The sequence below is a fragment of the Naegleria gruberi genome (genome assembly GCF_000004985.1).
Source record: "Naegleria gruberi genomic scaffold NAEGRscaffold_78, whole genome shotgun sequence".
NCBI lineage: Eukaryota > Heterolobosea > Eutetramitea > Acrasida > Naegleriidae > Naegleria > Naegleria gruberi.
In genome coordinates this window covers 147,617-161,248 of record NW_003163249.1, presented here as the reverse complement: position 1 = coordinate 161,248, position 13,632 = coordinate 147,617, and the positions used below count along the sequence as shown (strand labels likewise).

Sequence of the window (13,632 nt, the reverse complement as noted above, 5' to 3'; positions counted from 1 at the left end):
TGAAATAACCAATTCAACTCCAAGCAATTCAACCACTAGATACAGTGGATCTTCATATACAGCTCCTCATTCCCCTAGTGAAATGAATGCAAGCTCAACTAGATTTAGCAGTAGTGGTAATACACATACAAGTTCAACTAGATTTAACAGTTACAATACACAAAAACCCTCCTCATCTGTCTATGTTGCACCACTTTCTCCAAGTGAAATGGGGTCCAATTTCAATTCATCCAATAATTCTTCAAACAGATCTTCATCGAGCTATGTATCTTCCAAGCAATCATATACAGCCCCTCGTTCTCCAAGTGAAATGAATAGAAACTCAAACAGATATAGCGGATCATCGTACACAGCTCCTCGTTCTCCAAGTGAATCTAATTATGCAACCTCAAAGCCTTCACCATCTTCATCATATAGATCTTCACCAAGAGAATCTAGAGACTCCAGATCACCTTACACTTCACACAGCTCCTACAGACCCTCACCAAGAGATTATGGAGACTCAAAGTCTCCATATCATAGCTCATATGGAAGAGGTGGGTATGATGATCGTGGAAGTTATTCTCGTTATTCTGGTAGTAGCAGTAGGTCAGATCGTACTGACAGTTATAGAGGCTCAAGCAACAATAGTAGATATAATGACGGAAGATACACTCCTAGATTGGATAACCCTTCTCCTGCATCCTATTCTACCATCCCAGAAACATACAGAAGTGAAAGAAGATTAGGAGGCCACACAGTGAACAATACTGTAAAGACCGAACCAATTCCTCAAAATTCCCCTCTCTCTGCTGATTCTTCTGATTCCACTTCAAACCATTTACCTTACGCAGAAATAGTGCACATATCTGATGGGAAATCATACGATTTTGAAAATATTACAATAGAGGGTTTGACAGAGAAATCTTTTAGAGGTGTATTTGATAGCAACCTTGTCATCAAAGGTATGGCTGATTGGGATTTCGAAATGAAAGGAGTTGTATTCAATATATATAACAAGACTGATCCTTTTGGAGCCAATACATTGAACTCTAAAATTGACAAGGCTGCTCGTGTATTGGCAGATAAGAAGAAAGTCTTTTATGTCAAGATAGACAATAGCAAATATCAAGGAAAATTATACATTTATCCAGGATGTTCTGCTGTGAGAAATGAACTTAAATGTGCGCCTCTTAATCATGCTTATTTCATTGGAGTATTATCGTTTAAACAGAAAAAGGCTGAAGTGGAATTGAAATAAAACAATTCATAATCTAGTTACCGTTTTGTACTATTGTATTGCTTTCCGCTAATCTCTAACAGAAGGAAGTTCAACAATGGAAGATTGCCATTTTTAGAAAATTGACTATTACATTCATATATAATGGTTCTATTCACATTTAAAAAATTACCATTACCACTGTTATAAATAATAAAAACATGGTAGAAACTAAACAAGACTCTGTTGATTCCAACATTCTTTCAAGAAGCAGAGAATATGTTGAACCACTAATTATAAACAATAATCCAAACTCTCATAATCCATGTTTGGCTGCTTTAAGAGAATTGTATTCTGAATTGTCTTCTCTCATTCAAAGTACTCAATCCTCTTCCGTTGCACTATCTTCAAAACAACAATTAACTCAGAGACAAAGCTCTATCCTTCATCGATCTAAAAAGATCAAAGACATTGCTCACGACATATTGAGCTTGATTTTCAAGGGTAAAACACCTTCACCAAGTAGCACCTATTCATTAGATAAGATTGAATCATGTATTACCTATTTGTTACACGCCAATTTGGATCAATTAAAAGATACAATAGAGATTGTGAATCAGTGTGAGTATTCAAGAAGTAGACTTGGTGAAACGCGTGTAAATGAATTGAAGGAAGTAATGGGTGAAATTTTCATTGTCAATCCATAATTTAAATAGTGTGAGGAATTTGGCAGAGATTATTGAGTCAATAAACATCATCTTTTGAGTTTATATTCAAATGAAAAATTCCTCAGCACTTGCTCAGATGCTAAAATTTGTAAACCAATCAACTTTTCTTACCTCTATTTAATTCCATTCTTGGATCAAGTATGGACACATTCAAATAAAGACATCCTTAACTTTATTCAACAAACTTTTCATTGTAAACTCCTCCCTCTACTGTATATGGACTTGCCTCAAATCCATGCAATGAACCACCAACAGAAACAGTTGTGGTGGCGCCAACAATCCAAACCGTTAAAAAAGCTCTCCAAGCAACAATGTGACTCTGTAAGGGAGACTTTACAGTCATGGCTGTTTGCAACACAACCATAGAGTGCAGATCGATTAAAAAAATGAGAGAACAAGGTGTTGTAAGTTATTGAGTGCAAATTAAGGAAGGTTTAAGGTGTTGACCATGGTTATGAATGAATTTGTGATGATTGTGCTTGTGTTTTACTGATACAATGATGATGATGATGATGATGATGGGGTGTATGGATAACTTGATGAATATAGGCGTATCTTCTTTGGTTAGGTTGTTGTATTGGATTGTTTGGATTGCATCGTTTCTATTTGGACTCCTTTATCTTGGGTATTGTCTGGTTGGTTACTGGAGGTTTGTTCGGTATTGGCCAATTGGTCGATCTTAGTAAGTAAATTAATACTATTCAATAGTTATATGAACAATATTCATAATTTTACTATTAATATTTAAACAGTTCTGATTCCTGGTATGGTTGATGGTTGCAATCTCAAATATAACAATCAAAAGCAAGTTGTCATTACCACCACTGCTCAACCAGTTATGGCCCAACAACCTGTCTATGTCCAACAACCAGTCATTGTTCAACAACCTATTGTTGGGTATGTTCCTCCACAAGCATACGTTCAACAAACAGTTCAAACTACCACTGTTCAACAACAATATTAATAAATTATTTATTAAAAATTCAGCTGCTCAACATAATAACAATCTGTCTGTCCTTAATAGTTCTACATGGCCTATCTTTCCCTATGATTCTACGACCATGTATTCATGCAGTCTCTAGATCTTATTAGAAGTTGAGTCATTAAGATTATGACATTTCAATTTCAAAGTTTACCTCTCTTCTCACCAACTATTTCAGATGTGAACTTGTGTAGATATTAAAAAACAATCTTCAAAAAATGTCTCAACAACGATCCTTTAATTTCTTTTCGGTTCCTGCTGCTGGTACTACTTCTGCCAATCAAAGTTCATCATCATCATCTACTTCCTCTTCATCAAGTACAACTTCTCAGCAACAACAGAAGCAAAATAATGTAAAATCAGCAAATCAAAAGCGACCATTTAAATCTACTGCTACCTCCGAATCGGAATCATCATCATCATCTGGTAAGACTACTCAACAACAACAAGTGAAGAAATCCAAGTTCTTTGCTCAGAAACCAGCATTACAAACAATAACAACAACAACTTTGGGAGAAATTTCAACAAGCACTCCAAAAGTATCATCCTCACTAACACCTTTATCTTTGAAAAGAACAACTAGTGTAGTCAAGTTACAAAGAAAGGATGGTAAAGTTGTTCAGGATTGTGAAGTTTATATTGGAAGAGCTTTGAATAAGGGTGGTTGGAGTTTGCCACAATCCAAGTGGGGAAATCCATATCCTGTATCTACTTGTGGTGGAAGTGCAGAAGTGGCTTGTCAGAAATATAGAGATTACATCTTGAGAAGAGATGATTTATTGAAAGATTTGGATGAGCTTGATGGAAAAGTTTTGGGATGTTGGTGTAAAGTGGACGCATCATGTCATTGTCATGGTGATACTCTTGTTGAATTATTGGAAATGAAAAAAGCTGGAGAATTGGATGAATATGTCAAGAATTATCTGGCAAAATATCCTGAACCTCTCTATCCACTTTCCAATACCAGAAAGAAGAAGAATTAAAATTGTTTTTAATTCTATTTACAATTATTTGAGATATATTTATGCATAATAGGAGTGATGTTTTACATAGGTACCAATGATAGTATCTGGTTTTCCTTCTACTTGATGAACTAATGAAAGTAATTCAACAGTTTCAGTTCTATTTACAGGTCCATAACGATCATAGGAAGCCAATCTTTTTCTATTAATGGTTGAAGTATGTGCTATGAGTTTTTCTTCCTTGGATTTGCTTTTCAACCACCATTTGTTAAATATTGACCAAAAAATAAACCTTAGTGAACTATTGGCAAGCTTAACAAGTTTAGATTGACCTTTCGATCTTTGTTGTTCCTCAAAGTAATTCCTTTTCACTTTCTTTGTGAGAAATTGCTTATCAAAATTACCATTTGCTGATCCACTCTTTCCTGTTGATGAATAACTCATGGAAATGAATTGAGTTAGCAGTCCAGACTTTCTCATTAATTTTGTGACCTTACTCTTTGTAATTTTGAAACTTTCATGCTGTGTCTCCTTTCCAATAAATTTACCTTGCAACTCTCTTGGATTATACCTCCTGAGTTTGAGTTGAGCTGCAGCTTTTTCTTCTTCCTCCTTCACCAGTGCAACCTCCTCCTCACTACCTTCCAGCACGAATGGAAATAGTTTCATTTCCTCCTCAATTGATAATGACGAGGCATAAAAATGATTGAATGTTGAAGTATTCTCAGTATGGGAATGAATAGACCCAAATCTTATTCGATTATTAACTGCCTCGCCTCCATACATGTAATTGAAAGTTCTCCTCCAACAAGCAGACCACCACACTGCACTTCTCGTTACAATAAACAAATCCACCATCTCATTAAAATATTTACAACTCAACTGCAATTCCACCAATTCATGCAATGCAAAATAATCCAACACTGAATCCCTTACCACTTGCAAAATTTCCATAAATTGAATTGGATCTTTAAGGATTTTCTCATCAATTTTACAAATTTCCTTCACCTCATCAATTTCCTCATCATCATAAACTCCATACCCATCATCTTCATCTTCATCGGAATCATGTATTCTATGCACATCTTCCGATTGGTTCAATATGTTATTGTTGTTGTGGTTCGGAAGTTTAATTGCTGTTGAGGAATCATCCTCCTTCTCATCACTCGACCGAACCTTAAAATAATCAAATAAATGTCCATAAATATCAAGACTAGTTAATTGTTTCATTTCACATATCCGAAATAGTCCTTCCCTATCCAAACCATTAAATCTGAAAGCAATAATAATAAATTGTAAACAAGTCCAAATCTCATTCTAAAGTGTAATGTTGGCAATCGTTAGTTTGAATTCCATTATTGAATAATTCCTCAATTCAACTACAGTAATTTCGAATTATTGTACAATTAGAATGGAAGTGTTGCAAAAACTGTAGTTGTTTAACTTGGCGTTCTTTCTGTAATTAATTGAAAAATACATTCTCGGAAAGTGTAAATGCCAATTAATATAAAGCAATTGGATATTTTACCAGTCGGTTCGTTAACTATTCGAAACTGGAATAAACCAAAAGTGGTAGGATCCAACCCGCAAATAGAAATATAGATATTATCAATTCTCAAGAGTCTTTTAATACAATGGCAATCAAACCCTTATGGATGATTCCAACCTCCTCCTTCTTCCAACATCAAATCTTTCGTCATCATTCGATTAAAATTGTTATTCTCCACTATTAATCAATTTATACAACAACAACACCCGATAGTATACAACCATCAGCATCATTGATGTTGATGTCTTTGTTTCGGATCACAAATACAATATTAGTTGTCCCACTATTATAATATGCATAAATCCTTTACATGTGTGTGTTCTAGCAAGGATCATACAATAATCCTTCGGTAAATTTACATAACACACCAATAGGACAATTAATATTAATTAATCGATAAATATCTTGTGATGATCACAACAAATTTTCATCATTAACCGTTTTACAAAATGACCTCGGAATGAAGAATCATCATTATATTTGGCTGCTATCTCTCGGTTATAAAAGAAAAGAGGTGCATCAATGCAACAGAATGAATGCAATGTTGGATTTCGCAAACACTTTTTTTATTCTGCTTGTTTATTAAGCACCATAGTCAGGGAACCGAACAGCAGCGTAAATTGCACTGTTTTTCATAAATTAATATATTGTATCTCTGATATTCTCAAATCAGTATTGAAAACGAGGTTTGCTTCCTATATTGCATGATCCATACGAAATTCAAACTCTTTGGATGATTTGTCCTTACATGGATCTAGTTGCAATGTTTGGTGATGCAATGCATTGGATTACAACTGTTTTAGTTCGTAGGTAATTTATTAGATTTTTACAAGACAAATGTTTTACATCGCGATTATTGGAAAAATAATTGCGCCTGGTCACATGGTCTAAGGATAAATTTAGGAACCCAGACTTTCCATATATATTTAATGTTGCTACGCATACAAACAAATAAGAGAGATTTCACCGACAACTTCGCAACCTTAACTTGACGACTTTGATAAAATTGTTTGTTTAGTTGCTTTCCAAGATCCTTTTCAAAGTCTAAAAAAACCTCACAACACCCACCTGCAGTTTTCTTCTTCACATATATCTTGGCAACAACATAATATTTGATAGTGTATGGTACCAACAATAATTTTGCGCACTTTCGAAATCACCACACACACCACTTATATTATTGAGAGTAAGTTTTACAACAGTAAACATAGAGATTAAAATATTCTTCCTTATTGCGATGATACTCATATCGGTGCGATACCCTCAACAACATTCACAACGATCGTGATGTTCTTTCATAAAGGCCAAATCTGTTTTTTACCTCCTTATTAAAACTAGCCTTATTGTGTCCAAATTGTGCGGGCAAGGATTTTCCACCTCAACAATAACTTCCTCACAAACAACTATCATTGTGTGATATTTTAAAAAGACAACATTAGTCCCCTACTACGCATTGAAAAATACAAAACTCTGAAGCTGTATATAATAGTATAATATAGCAATGAATCCACACCACCACAACAACAACAATTCAATTCAAATTCTATTGGCATTATGGGTGGAAGTGGTTCTCCCAGGAATAATAACACTAATAACAGAACATTGTTATCCACCCAACTTCCATCTACTTCCCAACAGCAGCAACAACAACCAGCTTCCTTTCAATCCATATATTTGCAAAGAACAGCATCTTCCATGCAACATCAACAGCAGCATTCCTCAATGCCATCACCCAACAATATCTTGTACCATCCACAACAACAACAACACTTTTCGGCAACTCTTAACAATCAAGGCTTTCCAGAAGGAGCAAACCCCACCATGATAGGCAGTCAATCTATTAAACCTGGCAATCCTGTTACCTCTCTAGAATTATCTAATGCGAATCGTGTCGTTGACTTGTCCATCCAGCAATTACTTCAACTTTCTCCATCAAATAATAATAATAACAATAACAATACCTCAACACTGCCTGTTGCATCATCATCATCAGGTGCCTCTACTTCTGCTACTATCAATAATAATAATTTGAATACCAACTCTTCGACACTATTGATGCAACAACAACACCAGCATGCCTCATCATTGTTCCAATCCATGTTTAATAATAACACTGTTTCAACTAACAACAACAGTGGTGCATCAAACTCTAACAATCATTTACAGATGGTGAATGGCAATCATACATCATCACCATCTCTTAGTTTTAATAACAATAACAACAATACTGCAGCCACTACAATAACAAGCACCAATTCAGTGACATTCCACAACAATGCAAATAATGATACAGAAGCCATGCTAAGACTACTCCTGAATAATCCATCTCTTCTCGAAGGAGCTTCGCCTTTCGATATGCAACATGTAGTAGTGGGTAATAATATTAATCCGAACATGCAACAACACCAAACAAACACCAATTTTGAAGCAAACATAATGACAGAGAATGATTTGAACCACATGGGAAAGGATTCAAATGCTTCTTCGATGAACATGGCTGCTGCCAATGGAAATGGCATGCAACAAGGATTTAATCAGTCGGAGCACTTTAGTTTTTCAGACATATTCGACATTCCACACACCATGAGGTCTTCTTCTCCTATTTCTTCTCATAGTTCATCAGAGTCCTCATCAACATGTTCGAGTAACGAAAAGCTCGAAGCTAATGCTGCAGATGAACCATCAGAAAAGAAGAAGGGCAGAAGGAGAAGTGACAGTGGTGGTGGAAATCAAGAAGAAACAACCACCAAAAGAAAACGAAGAATTAAGGACAGGTTAATGTGGTCTGATGAATTACATCAACACTTTGTACAAGTGGTTGAGAGTTTGGGAGTTTACGATGCAAGACCAAAGGAAATTAAAAAGATTATGAATGTGGACTTTCTCACAACCACACATATCAAATCCCACTTGCAAAAGTATAGAACCCACTTGAAAAAGAAGGCACAACAAGAGGGCGTTCATCTTCCTTCATTAAAAAGATCATTGGGTAGTTCCAGCTCACTAACCAAATCAAAGAGGAAACCAAAGAAGAAGAAGAATGATGATAAGGAAGAAAATCCAACAACAACAACGACCTCAACTGCTAATATTCCATCTGTAACAGCAGCAACCACAACAACCAGCAGTATTACTGCTTCTAATCAAGTATCTGCATCATCTATTCCAAATACTTCCAATGTATCATTACCACCACCATCAACATGCAGCTCTGCACTACCACTGAGCATAACGACAAATGGAGTAGTGAATACTGCTACAAATGGTAATCCAATGAATAATCAAAATAGGACAAATAGCCCGCCAGGTAGCTCTCAATTATTCGATCCAAGTTACTTGTCCAGACTTCTTGCCAATTTGGATAAACCTTTGGGTACAAATAATAATACGCAAAAGGTATCACCAGTTGCCAACAATTATCAAAATTTGACACCACCATCACCAAAATCAGCAACTACAGTACCACTCTTTGTACAACAACAACGAAGAAATTCAGAATACTCTACCAATTCAAATTCAATTTCTAATCACAGCCAATTGCAGGTTAATAATGCAATGAATATCAATTTTGGAAATATTCAATCAGCCATGTTACAAACAAATAATGGCAATAATTTTCAGCGAGTTAATGAAAATAACAATCAACTAGGATTTGTAAACAATAATTTTGTAACAATAATGGATAACAATCAAAATGTTCAACAACAACAATCTCAACAACAAAATAATGGTTCCACAATGAGATCAAATCCAGCCCTCGTAGAATACTTGACAATATTGAGAAATATCTGCAGTACTGAAAAGGATTTTGCTGATCTATTCCAAAATATTCAATCACAAATAAGAGAAGCTAGGGATATGGATCTTGTTGTGGAGGGCTTTAGGTTGGGATTTCTATGTGGACATCGAATTAAACAAAATAATAATAGTAAATAAATTATTTTGTTTAATAATTATTAAATCACATCATTGCCATCTCCTCAATATCACCTGAAATTGACTTTAAAACATTGAGGAATCGAATATTGATAATAATTTGTTCTTTGTGTTGATTAATTGGTTTGAGAAACTGGATATGCCTTTTTCTGCCACATATTGCACAGCATCAGTCAATCCAATATTACAGTTATCTGCTCTCACTTCTGTCCCTTTAAAACATACCAACAGAGCAACTGCCTTTCCAACATTATTATTAGAAATGGTCAATACTTTCAAATTTGGCATTGAAACTTTGCAAAAATCAATTAATCCCTTACTACTAATTTTGTTCGAGGCAACATATAACTGATTCAAGGAGTTACAACAAGCCAGGAATTTCAATCCATCTCCAATATTATTTGCATTCAAATTCAGAATTCTCAATGCTTGTAAATTTCCATAATTTTCCACACCTATTTCTCCAATATAATTACGTGCAAGATTCAATTGCTCTAGCTGGACAATCTTGGAAAGATAATTAGCTCCAATACTGCCAATTTGATTGTATTCCAACGATAGATATTTCAAATTAACAAGTTGGCAAAAATCTTTCAATCCTTCATCTCGAATATAATTATTCGAAAGATCCAAATGAGTCAAGCTAGTGACAGAGCTCAAAGCAGCAGCATTTTCTATTTTGTTATTGGCCAATATTAATTCCGTGAGATGATTCATATTTTGTAAATGTTTAAATGAACTTCCCACCAAATCATTACTCATTAAACATAAGTATTCCAAATTTGTTAATAATGACAAGTCCAATTCAGATTCTGCCCCACGAAACACCTTATTGCAAGTCAATTTCTTCAATTTCCCAATTTTTCTCATGTGTTTCCATAAAACTTTTTCAGAACAATCCAACTCGGTCAGACAATCCAAATTTCCAATCAAATCAAACACTGCCTCATTTGGAAGTATTCCACAATTACAAATCTTTAGACTTTTTAAGGAATTCCTTGCAAATTTGCTGTTCAACAAGGAAATCCATGAATTTGTGGAGAGACCAGAGACAGAGAGGTGTTCTAATGGCCATTCAATATCAAAACTGAAATCTTGTTTGTATTCCACACTTGAAATGTCAAAGGATTTGATTTTTGATTTGCAATTTTTCAAAAATTCAACAATGTTAATGTATCTCAAATTTAAAACAACCCTTTCCAAATGTTCCAATTTAGTCATAATCAAGGGATATTCACATGCACATGGGCCTAAAGACAATTCTTTCAAATTACTTAATTTGGTAATTAATTTTTGTTGCAATTCCAAATCATAATTCCATGCAAGTGGTAATCGAAAATTCAATCCCGTTACTTTTTCTAATTCGCCAGAATGCACATCATTCAATAATCTTTCCCAATAATTATCATTTCCGTAATAATTGACAGAAAAGTCGAAAGTTTCTATTGATTTGTAATTTTCATTCCAATATTTACAAACTAATCTTCCAACATTTAGTATCCATCTATATTCGAAATACGGAAGAATTCTATGAAAGATAACTTCATCAGGAATTGCTGAAAATTCGCTTCTCTTCATTTTTCTCTTTTTTTTTCTTTTATTTTGAGTGCTGACACAAAAATGTCATTCAGCCAACTGCTCCTGATCTTTTCACAACTGCTCCAGAGCTCTTAATGAGATGAATTAGTTCAAACAAAGTTCCATTGTAAAGTATTGTAAAGTTTTTCAAAATTAAATTTAAACATCAGAAATTAAAAAAAAATGGATCTATCAAAGACCATAGAAAATACTGATGAGGAGCTTTTGGCCGAGTCGGAATCTTTCAAAAAAACACTCGACGATATTAAAAAGAGAAAAGAAAGAGCCAATCAATTCCTGATTGCCTATTTTGGAATTTCACTTGTTGCATTGGGCATGTTTTGGTATTATAAATATAGAAAATAAAATAGGAATAAATTCATGATGATGATGATAATGTGCAATTGCCATTAATTGAGAAAGTGATCGGCATGATCATTATCAATAATTTGGAAAGGTCTTTTAAATTTGTAATCCACAATAACTTTTATGAGTTCATATCCATATTATTATTATTATTCATGAATTTGCAAATTCTGGAAAAGGAAAGATGATTGATTTGCAGTTTTTCATTATCATTCATGTTGAAACAGTAGGATTAACGACAAATAAATTGGATAATAGAGAAGGTATTGAATTGCGAAAGTAATTCCATTTGGGATGTAATTTCATGTGGAGTATTTCCTAATGGTGGAGGATTTGACTCATACGTATCCAGGATGGATGTTTGTCAATGAGTGACAATATTTGTTTGAAATGAAATTGGGATAGTGTTTGATCAATTCTTTGGGTATTCCAATATCACCATCAATGGTATATAATATGAATGAGAATATTAAGCACCAATAAGGAATAAATTGTTTTGGAGATAGTTCATAACTTTTCACTTTTGATACAATAATTGAGAGAATATTATCCACCAAATATTGAGATCCAAACACTTTCCCAGTTTGATTCTTTCCAAGAAATTTGTAAATGAAACATCGAGCACTTTCCAATTTTGTCAAGTTCATTTGTGGCTTGAGAAATCTTTCATTTAACAAATCGTCACTTTCCTTTGCAAAATAAATGTAAAATTCATCCATGTAACAATACTCTAACAATCGCATCATTGGAAAGACACAAAATCTTGCTATTAATGGCTCCACAATATAGGATTAGTTTATTTTTCATTTCATGAATTTGAAATAATTTAGTAAACCTTAGCACCGAGAGCAGCCAAAATATTGGCAACAGCCTTCATTTGTCCACCTTGCTTATTGGCATAATTACTATCAGTGTAAGAGAAGTTAATCCAATCGAAACAACCAGCTTCGTTAAGGAGTCCAGTAGTGACTTGTGGATAAACCATAATGATATTGTTACTTTCAGCATATTCATTCATTCCAATATTTTCAACAAAGGTAGTTCCGAGAATAGAAGCTCCTTGTTCACAACCATGGAAAACAACATGCAAACGGCAAGAGACACCTCTTTGACATGATGAAGGAACATAGACATAGCCATTACCAGTCATGTAATTGGCAGAGAAGTTACCAGTTTGTTCGAAAGTAATCAAGTTAGCAGCAATAGCTTCCTTCTTTGGTTTGATATATCCGTAAATTGTGTTCAAAACTTGATAGGCACCATCCAAATTACAATTATTAATATAAGGAGTCATAGTCAAATAACACAAACTACCATAATTATTGGTGATCCAGGCGTGACCAGAAGCAACAGTGAAATTAGTAACAATATTCTTTTGTGGAATACCCAATTGTTGATATTGAGTAGCCAATTGTTGAACAACTGATTGTTTAACAGTGTAATCAAAGGTTCCAGAGTAGAGGAATACCTTGTGACGAGCCAAGTTAGAAGTGCTATCAATCAAACCTTGTGATTGATATTGAGTAATAGTAGATTGAATAGTATTCAAATCAACATTAGCAAATCCAGCCATACATTGTTCTTCAGCAGTCATCAAACTTCCTTGAGCACAGTAATATGGACCAGCTTTAGAATTGTGTTAAATCATCATTCTATTGTGTTTAAAAAAACTTACCAGCAAAGATACCAGCACCAACCAATGATTTACTGTAGGCAACTTGGAATTGAACAGCAAAGAAACCACCAGCTTTTAATGTTAAAAATCATAAACAACAAATCGAAAACCTACCAGAAACACCACTAACGGAAACAGAATCTTGAGCAATGTTATACTTGTTCAATTTGGTCAATGGAGAGGATTTGTTTGGTCCTCTAAGTTCAATACGACCAGCAAAAGTGACAGCTGCCAAAAAGACAACCGCAAAGAGGGTAATTAATTTGTTCATTTTTTTGTGTGGTTGGTTTGATGGTATTCGTTGTGTGAAGTATGTTGTGAACTGCTATTGAAGGCTCCGACTTTTGGCGTTTACAACAAGCGATAATTTCTCGCGAATATTTTGTAAGAGAGGTTTCAGTTCGTAATTGTGAGGAGTGTGAAATTTGTTGATTGGTTATTTGGGAGATGCGGACTAGGGGATGGGCACATTAATGATTACAGTGTGTTGCAACTTGGTAATAGGATTATCTTGAGGATTCGGCATACAGTAAACCATCCAAAAAGCTCACTTGTGAATTCAAATTGGTCACAATTATTTTGGAAGAAACTGTAGATGAATGTAAAAAACATTGTTTCTAAGGTGCACATTGATGACAAGCCACTATCTTGAACCTTT

General features: G+C 34.4%; 7 protein-coding genes across 7 annotated transcripts in view; 4 read left to right on the top strand and 3 right to left on the bottom strand.

Annotated features, from left to right (window-relative positions):
• Positions 1-1,240, top strand: part of NAEGRDRAFT_53987 (chromodomain-containing protein) — a gene marked incomplete at both ends in the record, with an annotated part of 3,915 nt that extends 2,675 nt beyond the window's left edge. The window contains one exon of the mRNA XM_002669805.1: positions 63-1,240. Coding sequence (XP_002669851.1) covers positions 63-1,240 — 1,178 coding nt within the window. The remainder of the gene's footprint in view (positions 1-62) is intronic.
• Positions 1,241-1,419: 179 nt separating this feature from the next.
• On the top strand, positions 1,420-1,905 carry NAEGRDRAFT_75253 (uncharacterized protein; the record flags this gene model as incomplete). The annotated part of the gene is made up of 1 exon (XM_002669804.1): positions 1,420-1,905. The coding sequence occupies one exon, from the start codon at positions 1,420-1,422 to the stop codon at positions 1,903-1,905; it is 486 nt and encodes a 161-aa protein (XP_002669850.1).
• A 407-nt stretch (positions 1,906-2,312) lies between these two features.
• NAEGRDRAFT_75252 (uncharacterized protein) lies at positions 2,313-2,890 on the top strand (the record flags this gene model as incomplete). Its single annotated transcript, XM_002669803.1, has 3 exons — positions 2,313-2,330; positions 2,476-2,608; positions 2,679-2,890. 3 exons carry the CDS (start codon positions 2,313-2,315, stop codon positions 2,888-2,890), a joined length of 363 nt encoding a protein of 120 aa, XP_002669849.1.
• Positions 2,891-3,131: 241 nt separating this feature from the next.
• On the bottom strand, positions 3,132-5,100 carry NAEGRDRAFT_59851 (uncharacterized protein; the record flags this gene model as incomplete). The annotated part of the gene is made up of 1 exon (XM_002669759.1): positions 3,132-5,100. One exon carries the CDS (start codon positions 5,098-5,100, stop codon positions 3,931-3,933), a length of 1,170 nt encoding a protein of 389 aa, XP_002669805.1. The 3' UTR covers positions 3,132-3,930.
• A 1,873-nt stretch (positions 5,101-6,973) lies between these two features.
• Positions 6,974-9,355, top strand: NAEGRDRAFT_75250 (uncharacterized protein; the record flags this gene model as incomplete). Its single annotated transcript, XM_002669802.1, has 1 exon — positions 6,974-9,355. The coding sequence occupies one exon, from the start codon at positions 6,974-6,976 to the stop codon at positions 9,353-9,355; it is 2,382 nt and encodes a 793-aa protein (XP_002669848.1).
• Positions 9,356-9,421: 66 nt separating this feature from the next.
• NAEGRDRAFT_75249 (uncharacterized protein) lies at positions 9,422-10,933 on the bottom strand (the record flags this gene model as incomplete). The annotated part of the gene is made up of 1 exon (XM_002669758.1): positions 9,422-10,933. One exon carries the CDS (start codon positions 10,931-10,933, stop codon positions 9,422-9,424), a length of 1,512 nt encoding a protein of 503 aa, XP_002669804.1.
• A 1,143-nt stretch (positions 10,934-12,076) lies between these two features.
• NAEGRDRAFT_59850 (fibronectin, type-like protein) lies at positions 12,077-13,245 on the bottom strand (the record flags this gene model as incomplete). Its single annotated transcript, XM_002669757.1, has 3 exons — positions 12,077-12,925; positions 12,975-13,046; positions 13,089-13,245. 3 exons carry the CDS (start codon positions 13,243-13,245, stop codon positions 12,126-12,128), a joined length of 1,029 nt encoding a protein of 342 aa, XP_002669803.1. The 3' UTR covers positions 12,077-12,125.
• Positions 13,246-13,632: the final 387 nt, after the last annotated feature.